Source organism: Vipera ursinii (assembly GCF_947247035.1).
Source record: "Vipera ursinii genome assembly, chromosome: 6".
NCBI lineage: Eukaryota > Metazoa > Chordata > Lepidosauria > Squamata > Viperidae > Vipera > Vipera ursinii.
In genome coordinates, this window is record NC_139515.1 from 67,325,279 (window position 1) to 67,340,056 (window position 14,778).

General features: G+C 39.0%; 1 protein-coding gene across 1 annotated transcript in view; it reads left to right on the plus strand.

Moving 5' to 3' along the window:
* The first annotated feature begins 4,515 nt into the window (after nucleotides 1–4,515).
* NUAK1 (NUAK family kinase 1) overlaps nucleotides 4,516–14,778 on the plus strand; it is a 51,365-nt gene continuing 41,102 nt past the window's right edge. Inside the window, exon 1 of the mRNA XM_083366412.1 lies at nucleotides 4,516–5,296. Within this exon, the coding sequence (XP_083222538.1) occupies nucleotides 4,982–5,296 (315 nt within the window). The 5' untranslated portion in view covers nucleotides 4,516–4,981. The remainder of the gene's footprint in view (nucleotides 5,297–14,778) is intronic.

Sequence of the window (14,778 nt, forward strand, 5' to 3'; positions counted from 1 at the left end):
AGTTTTTAAACCACCGTTATTTGAATTTGCCAGATTAATAAATAGTTAAAATCTGAATCGTTTAGCTCTGTTTTGCCTTTCTTTGGGTTCAGCATAATCTACAATGAATAAACTGAAGTAGTTTAGTTAGTTAAAAGAATAGCTTTATCACATAAACAGCATGTAAATTATGAAAAAAGGTTTACATTTCAGCCTTGCACAAAAATAAAATCCCTAAAATGTAATCTATCATGTAACTATTTTCAGCCTCTTTCCAAGAAATGCATGCAAATTCTCTGCCCATTTCCATCTTTCCTCTATATCTATTTGTATGAATCATCCGTCATAGAATATTTCCACTGCTGTTATCATGTTTTATGGACAGTTTACTTACAAGCTGCTCGCAGCTGCTTCTGGAAATCGGTGAAGGCATCTGACTTACAGAAAGAAGACTTTTCCTGATCTATAGCTGTACCATGAAATAAGGCTATTTTTCTCATAGAACACTCAGAACGGAGTTCCGGCACCTTTTTTGGATGGAACCTTGTAAGGTAGGCAAGGCAGGTTGTATGACATGTGTGAGTTCTGGCACCTTTTTCTTCTACAAAAAAAACACTGGATGCTCTACTCCATGACTCATCCATTTGAAAGGTGACATTACCAGGCACATATACTCTTATTGATAATATTATTGCTATTTTCATTGTGATGGCCTGTGGGATAAATTCTCCAGCTTTTGGGAATATCTAATATGGTTAAGAAATCTAATTTTTTTCTTAATCCCTTGATTTAAACCTTACTGCTGTGGCTATAGATATGCAGATCAATTTACAAATCCCACCCAGTTTGTGAGACAGATTTCCATTCACACAGATTTGTTCCTGGGTTTTTAGTAAAAAAAAAAATCTTTGCACATAAAGATGTGGGTAAATTTGTAGGGCTGAAGGCTGTACTTTTGGAAAAGCACCAGAAAGCAAGTTTCTTGTCTTTTCCTTTTTGTCAGCAAAATGGCTCTGATTTCTGTAGCAATGCAACATTTTGATGGATATTCCTTGCAGCATCTCTTTGAGAACTCATACAGTTACATAGAGCTCTGTCTTAGAAGCCCGTTTCATGTAACTTCCTACCTTGAGATTAAATTTGCATGCAGCTTTCCCACATAATTTCTCTTCATATATAGGGAACTTGCTCAAACATAGTTTATATGTCATGGAAAATAGCTTGCTAAAAAAATTGACTTTGCTCAAACTAAAATAATTTAAACACCGAGCAAAGTGTTACAGATAGAGTTCCTTTAGAACATGAGGCACATTTGTTCATCTGGGAAGGTGGTTAAAGCAGGAAAATAGACTGATATATGGAGTGCAAAAGGAGTGCTGAAGAAAATGTATATTTCCTGAAGATTTAGGGTATATATTGGTTAGAGGGAGAGCCTGGTAGTTCTAACTCATAGCTAATGATGTGTGGATGAGAAAAATATACGACTAAAGCAAATCAGGAGTAAAAAAAGTAATGTTCCAAACCTGACAGCCTACTACATAGCTAACATTTAAAGCTCTCATTTCCTGTAACCTACTGTGAAATGAAAACAGCAAAGAGAAGGGAGTTCCTAATTTAATTTAAGAATTCTTAACAAGTTTCTCCCTAAACATATTTGATAGAAAAAGACTGTTAAGTTTTAATTCACAAAATCCTTCAAATGGTCTACTACCGGTAGGAACATAACTGACCAGAAAGGAAGATAGGGTAGGTGGATAGTGAAAGAACGTACTGATGATTTAAGTAGAAAAAAAAAGCACCACAGGATAAGGGAGCAAACAGAGTCCATCCCATAGCATTCCTATTTGAAGATTGTAATATATGGTTGCATCAAGAAATAGAATGTGATAATAATAAGGCTGGAAAATCCATATTTTGATTTCTTAGAAAGTGATTTTTTTTGCCTACCAGTTAACTTATTTTCCCTTCTATGCAAAGCTAAACTAAATTAAAACAAATTGGGGAAAGTTTTTGTGCCAAATCTGTGCATCTCTTAAGAACTTCCAAACTTGGGAAGGGAGGGAGGGCTTCAAAACTGCAAGGGCAACTTCTTCCCACATTGACCTGTTTCTGAAGGTAAGGGGACTCTATAATGGCATCCTTGATTGTCCAGTTAGATATTGGTGGGTTACCTATCCTAAATGAAAACCCACCCATTCAGTATGATAAGAGCACCTGTGAAAGCCTTACAGGTCCAATAATTAAAATATTTGAGAACTTTTCTTAGATCCATTTATTTGTTTAGCAAACATACACATTTTCAACATAATAATAAATTAGATTAAGATAATGTAAGATTCCAATGCAATGCAGTGCAATAATGTAAGAGTTGGTATCATAGTGCTTCAGACAACATATCACTAATCTATTCTATTCCCCCAAAGCCTTCCAGAATAGCCAGGTTGAATCAATTTTTCAGAAAATCATGACCTAAAGGGGGCATTCTCACATCTAGCATTAGTTGTTCCACTGGATCAGAGTTCCTACAGAGAATACCCGCTTTTAAGTCCTTTCTGGAGATCTCTTTTGTTTTCCATAAATAAGATTTTCATTTCTTATTTATGGAAGAGGAATCCAGTATGTTACACATTCAAGAAAGAACATTATTAAATGTCATCCTGCAAATGTGTGTGGGGGTCTCCAGAGTACAAGAGATGGTCCTGGCAGCTGGCGATCTGCTGGACAATATTGGAGAGGAGCAAAATGATCCTTTTTGTGGCACAAAGATGGAGGTGATCTTGTTTTCTTGCATGGCGAATCCGAGGTAACATTATCAGAAGAGGCTAGACAATCACTTGTCTGAGATGGTATAGGTTATCCTGCTTGAGCAGGGGGCTGGATTAGAAGACCTCCAAGATCCCTTCCAGATTCTATTCTATTCTATTCTATTCTATTCTATTCTATTCTATTCTATTCTATTCTATTCTATTCTATTCTATTCTATTCTATTCTATGGTAAAGGTTCCCCCGCACATGCGTGCTAGTCGTTTCCGACTCTAGGGGCTCATCTCCGTTTCAAAGCCGAAGAGCCAGCGTTTGTCCGAGGATGTCTCCGTGGTCATGTGGCCGGCATGACTAGATGCCAAAGGCGCACGGAACGCTGTTACCTTCCCACCGTAGTGGTCCCTATTTTTCTATTTGCATTTTTATGTGCTTTCGAACTGCTAGGTGGGCACAAGCTGGGACGACTAACAGGCGCTCACTCTGCTACACGGCACTCAGGATTCGACCCGCCAAACTGCCGACCTTCTGATTGACAAGCTCAGCGTCCTAATGCACTGAGCCAATGGACTACCCCATACATTACTGTAATATTACTATTCTACAATATGCAACAATTGTAGGATCCTATAAATAAAATGTTATATATGATTTTATATTATCTATATGATGCTAATCATGTTATATGATTTTTAATAATATTATCTCAGATTACCTTACCTAGTAATCTGTTATTAAAAACCATATGTGCCTGAGCATAATGAAGTATAAAACATATGGTTCCAAACATTTTGGACCCCATCTGAGTGCAAAGACATGGATCTGAAGTATAAATACTGATGCAGTATTCCTTCTTTTAAAAAAAAATATGGGAAGGAGAATCCCCTTTTCTGGGCTCGCCTCACACACGTGGTGTGGGATATACTTTTTTGTACCGGGAGTCTTCCAAAATCTGTCATCAATGTCGTCAAATGACTGCTTCCATCTGTTTTCTACATAACCATCTACATCTCCAGGGCTGAGAAGCTTTCTTAGGTACCCCCTGCTTGCAGGCAACCACAAATTGGTCAGTCTCTTTTGAAGGCCCTAAATTTCCCGTGTATCCGGGCGGAATAATGAATAATATATCCAGGCGGAATAATGCAACATCCTTCGGCACAAAGGCCGGCTGGATCCTCCATCCCCGATTCGCCTCGCCTCCCCGCCTTCTTCGGGGGTTGCCCTAAAGAGCCCGCCCAGATGGGAGGCCAGGCTCGGAAGGGGAGGTCCCCGGCTCCCACCCGGCCCGTTAGTTTCCGTGAGCGATTTCTCTCCGCGCAACGCCCGGCTCGTTCCCAGCTCAAGCACCGCGCGGGGCGGCCCCATCAGCTCGCCCGCCTCCGAGTCGCCGGCTGGGAGTCGCCCAGGCGTGGCGAGCTCTCCCGAGCGCCTCTCCTGGCCAAATCAGCCGCCGCCTCGCTGACAGCACTGATGGGGAGAGGCGGCTCTGCGCTGCTTTCGGTCGCCTCGGGAGTCTGACATGCCCGCCCCCGCCCCTCGGCCCCGCCGCAGCCAAATTGCCCCTAAGAACGAGCGCCGGGGAAATTGGGCTTTGGCGAGACCGCAACCCGGACGCGCTTAGGCTTTGTCCCGCATCCCTTTTTAAGGCGGCTGCGGGCCGGAAAAAGAAAGAAAGAAAGAAAGAAAGAAAGAAAGAAAGAAAGAAAGAAAGAAAGAAAGAAAGAAGAAAGAAAGAAAGGTAGAAAGAAAGAAAGGAAGGAAGGAAAGGAAAGAAAGAAAGAGGAGGGAGGGGAAGGTAGAAAGAAAGAAAGGAAGGAAGGAAGGAAGGAAGGAAAGAAAGAAAGAAAGAGGAGGGAGGGGAAGGTAGAAAGAAAGAAAGAAAGAAAGAAAGAAAAAGAAAGAAAGAAAGACGAAGGAGGGGGGTACTGCTTCCCCCCCCTTTCCCCTCCCCAACTGAAAAGCGTCTTCCGCCAAAGGATCGGGTGCAGCGGGGGCCCCTCCGGCCCGGCCGCTTTCCCCGTTCCCAAATTTCCGCCTTAGTAATTGCTTTTCAGGTCTCCCAGCAGGGAGTGAGAGGAGGGCGCTGCGGCCTCCGGTTTCTCGGCCTCTCTCTCCCCTCCCGCCCCGAAAATATGAGGGCAGCCCTTGCGGAACCCGCCTGAAGGGAGGGAGGGAGGGACCCCCGAGGCTCCTCCCGCGCCGCTCCTAGTGCCTTCTCGGCGCACGCCTGCCCGAGCGGGAGATGGATAGGACTGCGCTGGATGGCAGCAGCACAGAAGCTCCTCAGCAATGCTGCCGGGAGGCTGCGCGGACTGTCGGTGAAGCGGCGGGAGCGGCTATGGAGGAGTCCGCAGCGGAAGCTCCTTCTTCAGGGGACTCGGCTGCTTCGGCCGTCAGCCCTGTCAGCGCTTCCCAACAGGAGCTGAAGCAGCAGCAAGGGGTCAAGAGGCACCATCACAAGCACAACCTGAAACATCGCTACGAGTTGCAAGAAACGCTGGGCAAGGGTACCTATGGCAAAGTCAAGAGGGCCATCGAGAGATTCTCAGGCAGAGTGGTAAGGGCTAAAAGCACTGGCCTGGGAGGGGCTGCTGGACAAGAGTTGGTGGGGTTATTGAAGCATCTCAGCCGGGCACTTTTTGAGTAGACCTTTTATTTATGGCAGCCTTCTCTTAAGGTGGATGCTCTGGGGAGATTTTGGGACAACTGTTTTGCTTTGTATGCTGCTTCTGGAGCGAAGGGGTTTCAACATCTTAAAAATAAAAACTAAATAACACGAACTCATATAATTCTCAGCCATTAACTACAAAACCTGAGAGTCATGGGAGTTGTAGTTCTAATGCACCAGGGAGGGTAGCAGCTTGGGAAAGATTATTTTGTGATATACCTAAAATTTCGAAGCTTGAAGGTGACTGTAGTCCTGCTTTTGCTTTTGCTTTCTTTATCTCAAGCTCTAGCCCTCTCTTGGCCTTTAGGGAGGTTTTTTTATGTTCTTGCCTCCTCCTCTCTTTCTGGGATCCAAAAATTCACTGGAGGAGTGTTTGTGAGTTCTCCAGAAGTGTTTGATCAGAGAATTTTATTTTGAGCCTTTCTCTCCAGATGTCAACTGAGCCCATTTATAGAAATCAAAGGTAGTTCCTTGAATAAGGAGAACTGGATCATTTGTAAATTGGCATTATTTGTCTCTTCCCTTCCAGCAATTGACGTTGCTCTGTTGTTCAAAGTGTGGACATAACATCCATTGAAACACATACCCTAGTTTTCTAACCAGAGATGGCTTTGAGATTAAAGAAATTTTAAAGGCTAACAGTGTGTTAGTGGGAGTGATGACATGGACTTTATTAACCTCTATAGCAAACACATTGATGCAATTGCTCCTATCAAAGCGAAGTTTAGAGTCCACTTGTATTTTGCAAACTAATGTTGCGGTGTACTATAACAGTCCTCAGCGCAACTTCTGTACTTTTTGTCACCTGAATAGATGCCTGAATATCAGAAAAATTCAGGCACGTGTATCAAGTTTTCATGTAATAGGCTAAAAGTACTGCTATTTTCTTTTGATGCTGTCTGGCTACATCTGACAGTTCTGCATTTAAATCAGGTACGTATGTGCTTTCTGCAGACTTATACAATTGTTTGATCAAGTACTTTGCAGTAGATTTGGTACAGGCTCCATGTTTTGTTTCTATTTTCAATTTTTCCTGTTGCTTGCTTAGTCAATATTTTGAACAAGAGACTCAAGTAAACAAATAAGCAAACAATAGAGTAGTAAAAAGCACCTTAACTACTTGTGGTGTGATTGTGTATGTGACAGCATCCTCTATTTAAGAACATTTAAGCTTTTCCATGGTGTGATATGTAGTTAAAAACACTAAATCCTAGTGCAGTGGTCAAAATAAATAATTAAATAATATCCCAGTGCTGTATAGCATAAAAAGAATCTTCAAACACCTGGTTCAGATAACTCTTAATGTTGTATTATGCTCTCTGTCATTTTACTAAATCATTAAGATAGTTAATCAAAAGCAGAAGTGAGTGCTCATGTTCACTTTAGCTGCCTGCTTTTTTCTTTGAAAAAGAACATTGCCTGCAGTGTATCATATTACCAGGATTTAAAATTAGCAAAACATCTAGCTCAAAAAAATGTACAAGCTGAAGAATATCATTTCCAGATTGTATTAGTCTGTTCTTTTCAATAACCTCATGTTTATTCATTTTATGACAGGGCGGATAGTTTTTTAGATTTGATTTTTAGAGCAATGCAACTTTTTGCAGTTAAAGAGACAAAAACCATGGACAATGGAGAGAAGTCATCAAAATGCAGTAGCAGTGATATTTATAATATATTTACTTGTTTATGGATTCTTGGGTTTTAATTTGTTTCATGCCTCATGATAATGCTTAGTTGTGTTAAAAATGGCAATGTACTTTACTGAAAAACGTATAAACATCTCTGTCTGTTAATATGTGTAATATACACTCTTCACACATAAGAGTGTTATGAAAAGTATTTGGGCCAGAACTTAAAGTGGGAATTCATTTAGCCTTCTCTTTCCTATCTATGCTATCTTTCACCTTAGTCATAACTTATGGAACCATTAAAGAGCTTTGATTAGGGTTGCTATGTATTGTGACCAGCAGAGGGGGTCCTTGGTACAATGTGACCTGCATAATTCCCATCATGACCTCATGTAGAGAAAAGCTTAGGACTGCATTACAAATCTCAAGGTCATGTTCCCACCTATGTCATTTGTTTGCTGTCATATTAGTAGGTGAGGCAGCATTTTCCTACAAACTAATATGTAAATATTTGGAATCATAGGGCAACATCTAGAAATATCCTTGGCAGCTTACTCTCACCAGGTTACCTAAACAAAAACATTTCCATTAATATTTTATTAGTTGTAATTTTGGTTTGAAGCATACAGCTGTGGACTTTTTGTAGAAAAATCAGAAAATCACCAAATAGAACGTGTTATGAAATCTTGCAGGAAAATCTCTAAACATCCCCAAATGGGAGAAAAGATTATAGACTTAAAATATTAATCTATGTACATTCTGTTCTTTTGCTTTCCTACATACCACTCTCCTACAAGGTAGATATGGGCATCTAGGAATTTGATTATTTTTTATTCTGAAAAATGCTTATAAGTTTGACATTTGTTTTAAGAAATGTATAATACTTTCTCAGCCCTCGTTTATGTGATGGCTGTTGAGCTGTGAGTTGGATTGTAGATATGTATGTTAGATTTAGTTTGTTGTTAGCAGCAACTTGTTATTTACTCTTGTAATTGTAAACACTACATTGTAATAATGTAGTGGAGATTAGGTTGCATACTGAATGAAATGAAATGTAGGAATACAGCCTCCTTATAGTGAGGGAGCCTGCCTGCCAAACATTCACTGCGATTCTGAAGTTCAAGAATGATTTATATAAACATGTAACAGTAGTAATCTGTAAAGTAATCTGCAGGGTAGGCTGGCATTTAAGGGTTTGCTGTGTACCATGGATTACACAGAATTATATGCAAGGAAGAAACAATTTTTGTTATGGGTTATAGAATAAAATCTGGCCACCTAATTTCTCCTTCTCTTTCATTGATAACTGCCTAGTCATGCCAGCTGTTGTGGTGTTTCTTTGCTCCTATTTTCCCAGTTTGTTTCTAAGTAAAAGCTGGCATAGGATTAATTTGAAAATACATTGTGACTTGCTGCAATTCTGTCTGTTCTTAAATAGACAAATTCATTTTTGTGTGGGCAACATTTTCGAGGCTACTGTGGTGGAAAAAGTGAACATTTTGTTAATTCACTCAGATACAGCACAACAGCATTTTATGCTTCATGCAAAATAGAGGGAGGAAGATACACGGGGTATGTTTGCCACCTTCAGTTATTTGTAAAAATATTAAAGGCTAGGTGCAAATGAATGAATGAATAAAAAAATAAATAAATTTGGATTCAAAATAGGTTCATAAATCATGGATTCTAATAATGAACAGAATCTGTCTAAATCATTCCAGGGACATTGAGAATTTATATTTGACCCTGAATTCCATAAAACCATTTCTCTTTACAACTTTGAAGCTTGTCAAGGTGAAACATGACAGAGTTGGAATTGCCATATATCCTTACAGCACAACAATAAGGAGGGTTTTTTGGTGTTTTTTTGCAATTTCCTCAATAACACTTTAAATTGCAATTCAGGTAGTCCTAGCATAGTGAGCAGAATTGGGACCAGCAACATGGTCATTAAGCAAAGCAGTTGCTAAGCAAATCTGTGATTGTGGTTATGATCTTAGTCAGCTTTTTTATATAAAGCTGAGCAGGTGGAATTGGAAGGGACACTATTAGGAAATCTCAGAGCTTGGTACTTGAGAGGAAAGTTAAAAAGCATCTCATAAGAGGGTCTTGGGAAATCATTCTTGCACTGTTGCCAGGAAACTACATGGACATACAACAACAACAATAATGTTGGAAGGGACCTTGGAGGTCATCTAGTTCAACCCCTGTTCAGGCAGGAAACCCTATACCATTTCAGACAAATGGCTCTCCAGTCTCTTCTTAACACTTCTAGTATTGGAGCATTCACAGGTTGTTCCACTGATTAATTGTTCTAACTGTTAGGAAGTTTCTCCTTAGTTCTAGGTTGCTTCTCTCTTTGGTTAGTTTCCATCGGTTGCTTCTTCTCCTACCTTCAGGTGCTTTGGAGAGTAGCTTGACTCTCTTCTTTGTGGCAACCCCTGAGATATCTATACAGTTATCTGGAGTTGAACTATATACTTTATTATTTAAAGGCCTGACTAAGTATGCAATAAAATTGAAGGAGGAAAACACCTCCCCCCTCTCTCTTTCTCTCTCTCTCTCTCTCTCTCTCTCTCACACACACACACACACACACACACACATACACACAAACTATTCTCATTGCAGGGGAACTGGGAATTCTTTTTCTTTTCTCCTATTTACTTTTCCAAGAATTCTGCACATCAGATTGGTTGTTTGCCAGTATAATATTTAATCTCTTTCTAGATACTTAGTATTGCATTTTACTTTGTACTCTATGTGAAAAACTATTTCGCTTATATGACATTTTTGTTCATTTACTCTAACCTCCATCCATCACCCTGAAAATATATTTGTCCTAAATACTGTACTTTTCAGTCAACTGCAATTGAAGTTTGGTTTCAAGTATAGATGATTAAAAAAGAGGATTTTTTAATAAAAAAACTGATTGACAAATTAGATGAGAGAAATTCCAGATTCAGTTTATTATCATCAACATGTCTAGCTCTGCAGCTTTTCTGAAGACAGAGCTTGCTTGCAGCTGGCTTCACTTACAATTTCTATCAAAGAAAAGTCTGATTAAAAAAGAAAAATAAATGGTTTGTGAATGGGAGCTGCTAAAGGGATGGAAAATCTGCTAAGTATTTATTCAGAATAGATGAAAATACTACCTAACTTTTCTAAACCTGGTTTTCAAAGCTGTACTTTGTTGAGACCATGCTTAGTTTTCAGAAAAAGACTCAGACTTTATGGAAATCAATACCATTTGTGTTGTTAGGCATAGGAGAGGCAGGCTGCTATTTGTGAAGTGCAAAGGAATAGGCAATCTGCACAAATTTAGTGGCATGTTTATAATAGCTTCGCAATTAAGGGAAAAAATTCTAACTCCATTTGTGGACTGTAGTCAAAGGAATTCATATTATATCAATTTTATCCACCAATCAGAAGTGTAATGAACAATATTAATGCTGGCTGATGAATTCTGGGGGTTGAAGTCCACAAGTCTTAAAGTTGGCAAGGTTGGAGACCCTGATTTTACATTGTTCATCAATATTTCATGACTATGTCTTAAGATCCACAGGAATATATTCTTGACTCACTTAAAAGTATTATTAAGGCAGGGACACCAGGCAATGGCTAATGAGCAAATAAGCAGAAACCCAACTTCCTGGGAATGCTGAGATATATATTTCTCAAATAACTCTTTGCGGACAATGTGTGACTGATTTCTTGCTTCAGTGACAGGAAGTTCTTTCATCTTGAAGGTTAGTCATTTTATTCAATGGAATCTTTAAAAACTATTTTTAAAATTGGGAATCAATTAAAATGCTATAGTAATATAGACACAAATGCATGAGGTAACTTTATCCCAAGGGGGTCTCTCTTAAGATTGTCATATTAGAGCTTTTGGGACATTACCCTTGGGACATTAGCCTTGGTGGAGCAGTGGGCTAATGCCTCCTTAAGTAACACCAGCTGCCTGCAATTAGTGCAGGTTCGCATCCCACCAGGCTCAAGGTTGACTCAGCCTTCCATCCTTCCGAGGTAGGTAAAATGAGGACCCAGATTGTTGGGGGCAATAAGCTGACTTTGTAATAATGCCGCTGGGGGGGGGGCGAAAGCCCTAATAAGCAGGCATATACATAGAATGAAGGCTATTGCTAAACACATTGGTTTGTGCTTAAAATTGTAAGCCGCCCTGAGTCTTCGGAGAAGGGCGGGATATAAATGGGATTAAATAAAAAATAAATAAATAAATTACCATTATTGACAACGTCACTTGACATCTTAAGAAAGCATCCTTAAAGTTATTTCTCTCATTTATGAAAAATCAATGAACATTCCCCTCCAAATTTAGCTGAATGAAATGAATGCACAGTGGAATTTACTTGCCAAGTAACTGTTAAATAAAAGCACTGTTGCATTCTCATAAATGGTCACTAACAATTTTAAGACCACATTTGACAAGAAAGATCATAATCAAATTGATAAATAATGTAATTTGTAAGTGGGTTTCTTAATAAAAATATATTTAAAGTTAAAGTATCTGACATGGAGCAAATTTTATCTGAAAACATGTATAAAATTACACTTTGTTATATTCACTTGGGATGAGTCACTTCAGGTGAGATTGGCAGCGATATAAATTTAACAAATAAGTAATATGTCTGGAAAAAGCTATTTAGAACAAGCAGTTCTTGCATGGGAGTATTTATTCTTCACAAAATTCGAGACACACATTCTTTAATTGACAGACATCCTATGTAACAATTCTGGTAAAATTAAAAATGCATAGTTCTCTTGCCGAATATTTTCTTATGAAGGACAGTGAGATACATGCAATATTTGATGACTAGTTCATTAAAACCACAAGTGTGCTTAGGCTTTCATTTGTGTTTTTCTGCTATTGTTTCTTGGACTCAGCCTATGCAGTCAGGCATAGGATTCTCATTTGTCTTGCCCACATGAAAGTCCTCAACATCTGTAAGCTATAGTTTGTGAAGTACAGTTTCAAACAGCACATATGTATCACCATGTCTACACAGACAACACCATACATTTGAATAAATTAGATTTCAGATGCAGAACTTTGGGGGGGCTGGGTGAGATATTGAATGGGAGTTGAATGGTTGCCCATGCTGATCAAATATCTTGGATTCATATCAGAAATTCCAGATGTTTAATGAATCCAAAATCCCCTCAGTAATGTTCAGTTTTAAATGAGAAGGAATGCCTGTGTTCGCTAGTTAAATGTAAAGTTATTTGATATCCAAACTGTAGCAGTAAAATATATAAAAGAAACCACATGTATACAAATGATTCATGTCTCCTTTACATTCAGCTATCTTAGATAATAATTACAGTATATTTTGATTCACTTTAGGATGAAAATTGGTTACCAGCATCTAAGTTTGATAAAATAAGTGATCTTAAAAAGTAAACTCGTGTAATATCATAAAACTAGTGCACATATGCTTATTCAGATCTTATATGTTTGGGGGATATAATAAAAATTGTTTGTGAGAAACTATTCATTTTTTTAAAAAAATGGCTATGGAAAAAAAGCTTCCAGGATATGGGATCTGGTTATTGTGAAACAATATTTAAAAATGGCTATGGAAAAAAAGCTTCCAGGATATGGGATCTGGTTATTGTGAAACAATATTTATATATTTATTACATTGATATACTTTACTTTGTACAACCTTTACTTGGTACAACTCAAAGCTGTAGCTGAGCGAGTAGAACTAGTCCAACACCTTAGCCACTACACTAAGTAATGCTAGACATTGAGCTAGTCTATAAGGATGATATATTTAGTTTGGCTCAGTGGGGCTTAGCATACTGTGGGAACCAAATTAATTTTTAAAGTTGATCATGGTTTAATAAAGCTTGTCATTCTACATTAGACTGACCAGCCTTTCAATGGTATGTCATCATTTTATGTATTTTACAGTATTAGATTGTTCATACATATTCCCCAGCTGTGATCCCCACTTATAAAATATAGACTTAAGTTAAGAAACAAAATCTGAATAGAATATAGCTGAAATGAGAGGTACTGCTCTCTTCTTAGTTTATTAAGAGTGGAAGCTTAATTTTGTGCTGTCTGAACCACTGGGAAGTGTGCACAGCAAAATGACTAAGGCATACTTTTGAACCCATTAGCCCATGTATTGAGCTTCTGAGTTCATTTGAAGGTACCGTAAGGTTTGGAGGGCCTCTGTGTGAGGACATCTATGTATGCAGAGATGTGCCACTTCACTAGGATGGCAGACTTAAAGTATTATCTGCGCATAGACACATGCACAGAAGATGAGCAGACATTTTGAGCAGCAAATGGGCTTGGCTTTTGTTTTCATTTCTATTTCTATTTATTAAGTGATAGAAATACCCTAGTGAGAGTAGGGGTTGTGAAAGTTTCTGTTAACTTGCTTCTATCAATAGCAGTATGCCAATTGTCTGGCCTGGACAGTCAAATTTTTTCTACTGCATCTAAAGTCCACTGAATGAAGATTTTACCATACAGAGATCCTGTGAAGTCTGTACTGAAAGATCAGAAGGGTCTACCAGTTGCCTACTGGTCACAATTTAAAATGTTGATACTGGCCTTAAACTTAAATCATAACACTATGTTTGATTTACTTTGACTATTGTTATGTTTGCAAATTCATTGGAGAAGGCAATGATGCTAGGAATGGTTAGTGGACAAAGAAGGGGCAAGCAAAGAACCCACTGGCTTGATAACATCAAATCTTATGCAAAGTTGAACATGCAATAGTTGAAAGAAGCTGTGCTTGACAAGGTAGCATGGAGTTGTTGTTGTTAGCTGCGAAGTTGTGTCTGACCCATCACGACCCTATCGACAACGTTCCTCCAGGCCTTCCTGTCCTCTACCATCTTCTGGAGTCCATTTAAGCTCACACCTACTGCTTCAGTGACTCCATCCAGCCACCTCATTCTCTGTTGTCCCATATACATAGAATATACATATTCTATGTATAAGCAGGCATATACATAGAATGAAGGCTATTGCTAAGCACATTGGTTTGTGCTTAAATTGTAAGCTGCCCTGAGTCTTCGGAAAAGGGCGGGATATAAATGGGATTAAAATAAATAAAAAATAAATTCTTCTCTTGCCCTCAATCTTTCCCAGCATTAGGCTCTTCTCCAGTGAGTCCTTCCTTCTCATTAGGTGGCCACAGTATTTGAGTTTTAGCTTCAGGATCTGGCCTTCTAAAGAGCAGCAGTCAGGGTTGATCTCCTCTAGGACTGACCGGTTTGATAGCCTTGCAGTCCAAGGGACTTGCAGGAGTCTTCTCCAGAACCACAGTTCAGAGGCCTCAATTCTTTGGCACTCAGCCTTTTTTATGGTCCAACTTTCACTGCCATACATTGCAACTGGGAAGACCATAGCCTTGGCTATGGAGAGCATGGAGAGCACTTGCCAATAAAGTCACCAAGAGTCAGACTTGACTTGACTAAATGGTTAAAAACAAATAACATTGACCTTTCAAACTCTAATTATCTTAAGATCTGACTACCTGAAGAATTTGTCTTTGGCTATAAATCTAGCTGGTTAGTTAAGTGACCAGAAGAGTCCTTTTGAAGATCTCCCCAGTGGCAGAATCTGGGCTATTTGGTACATAAGAGAATGTCTGCTCCGGGCTGTATTTATATAAGTAAAATGATGGGGTATGCATTGAATGACAACATCACGGGTTTCCTAGAAACTGATATTTATGATTATAACAT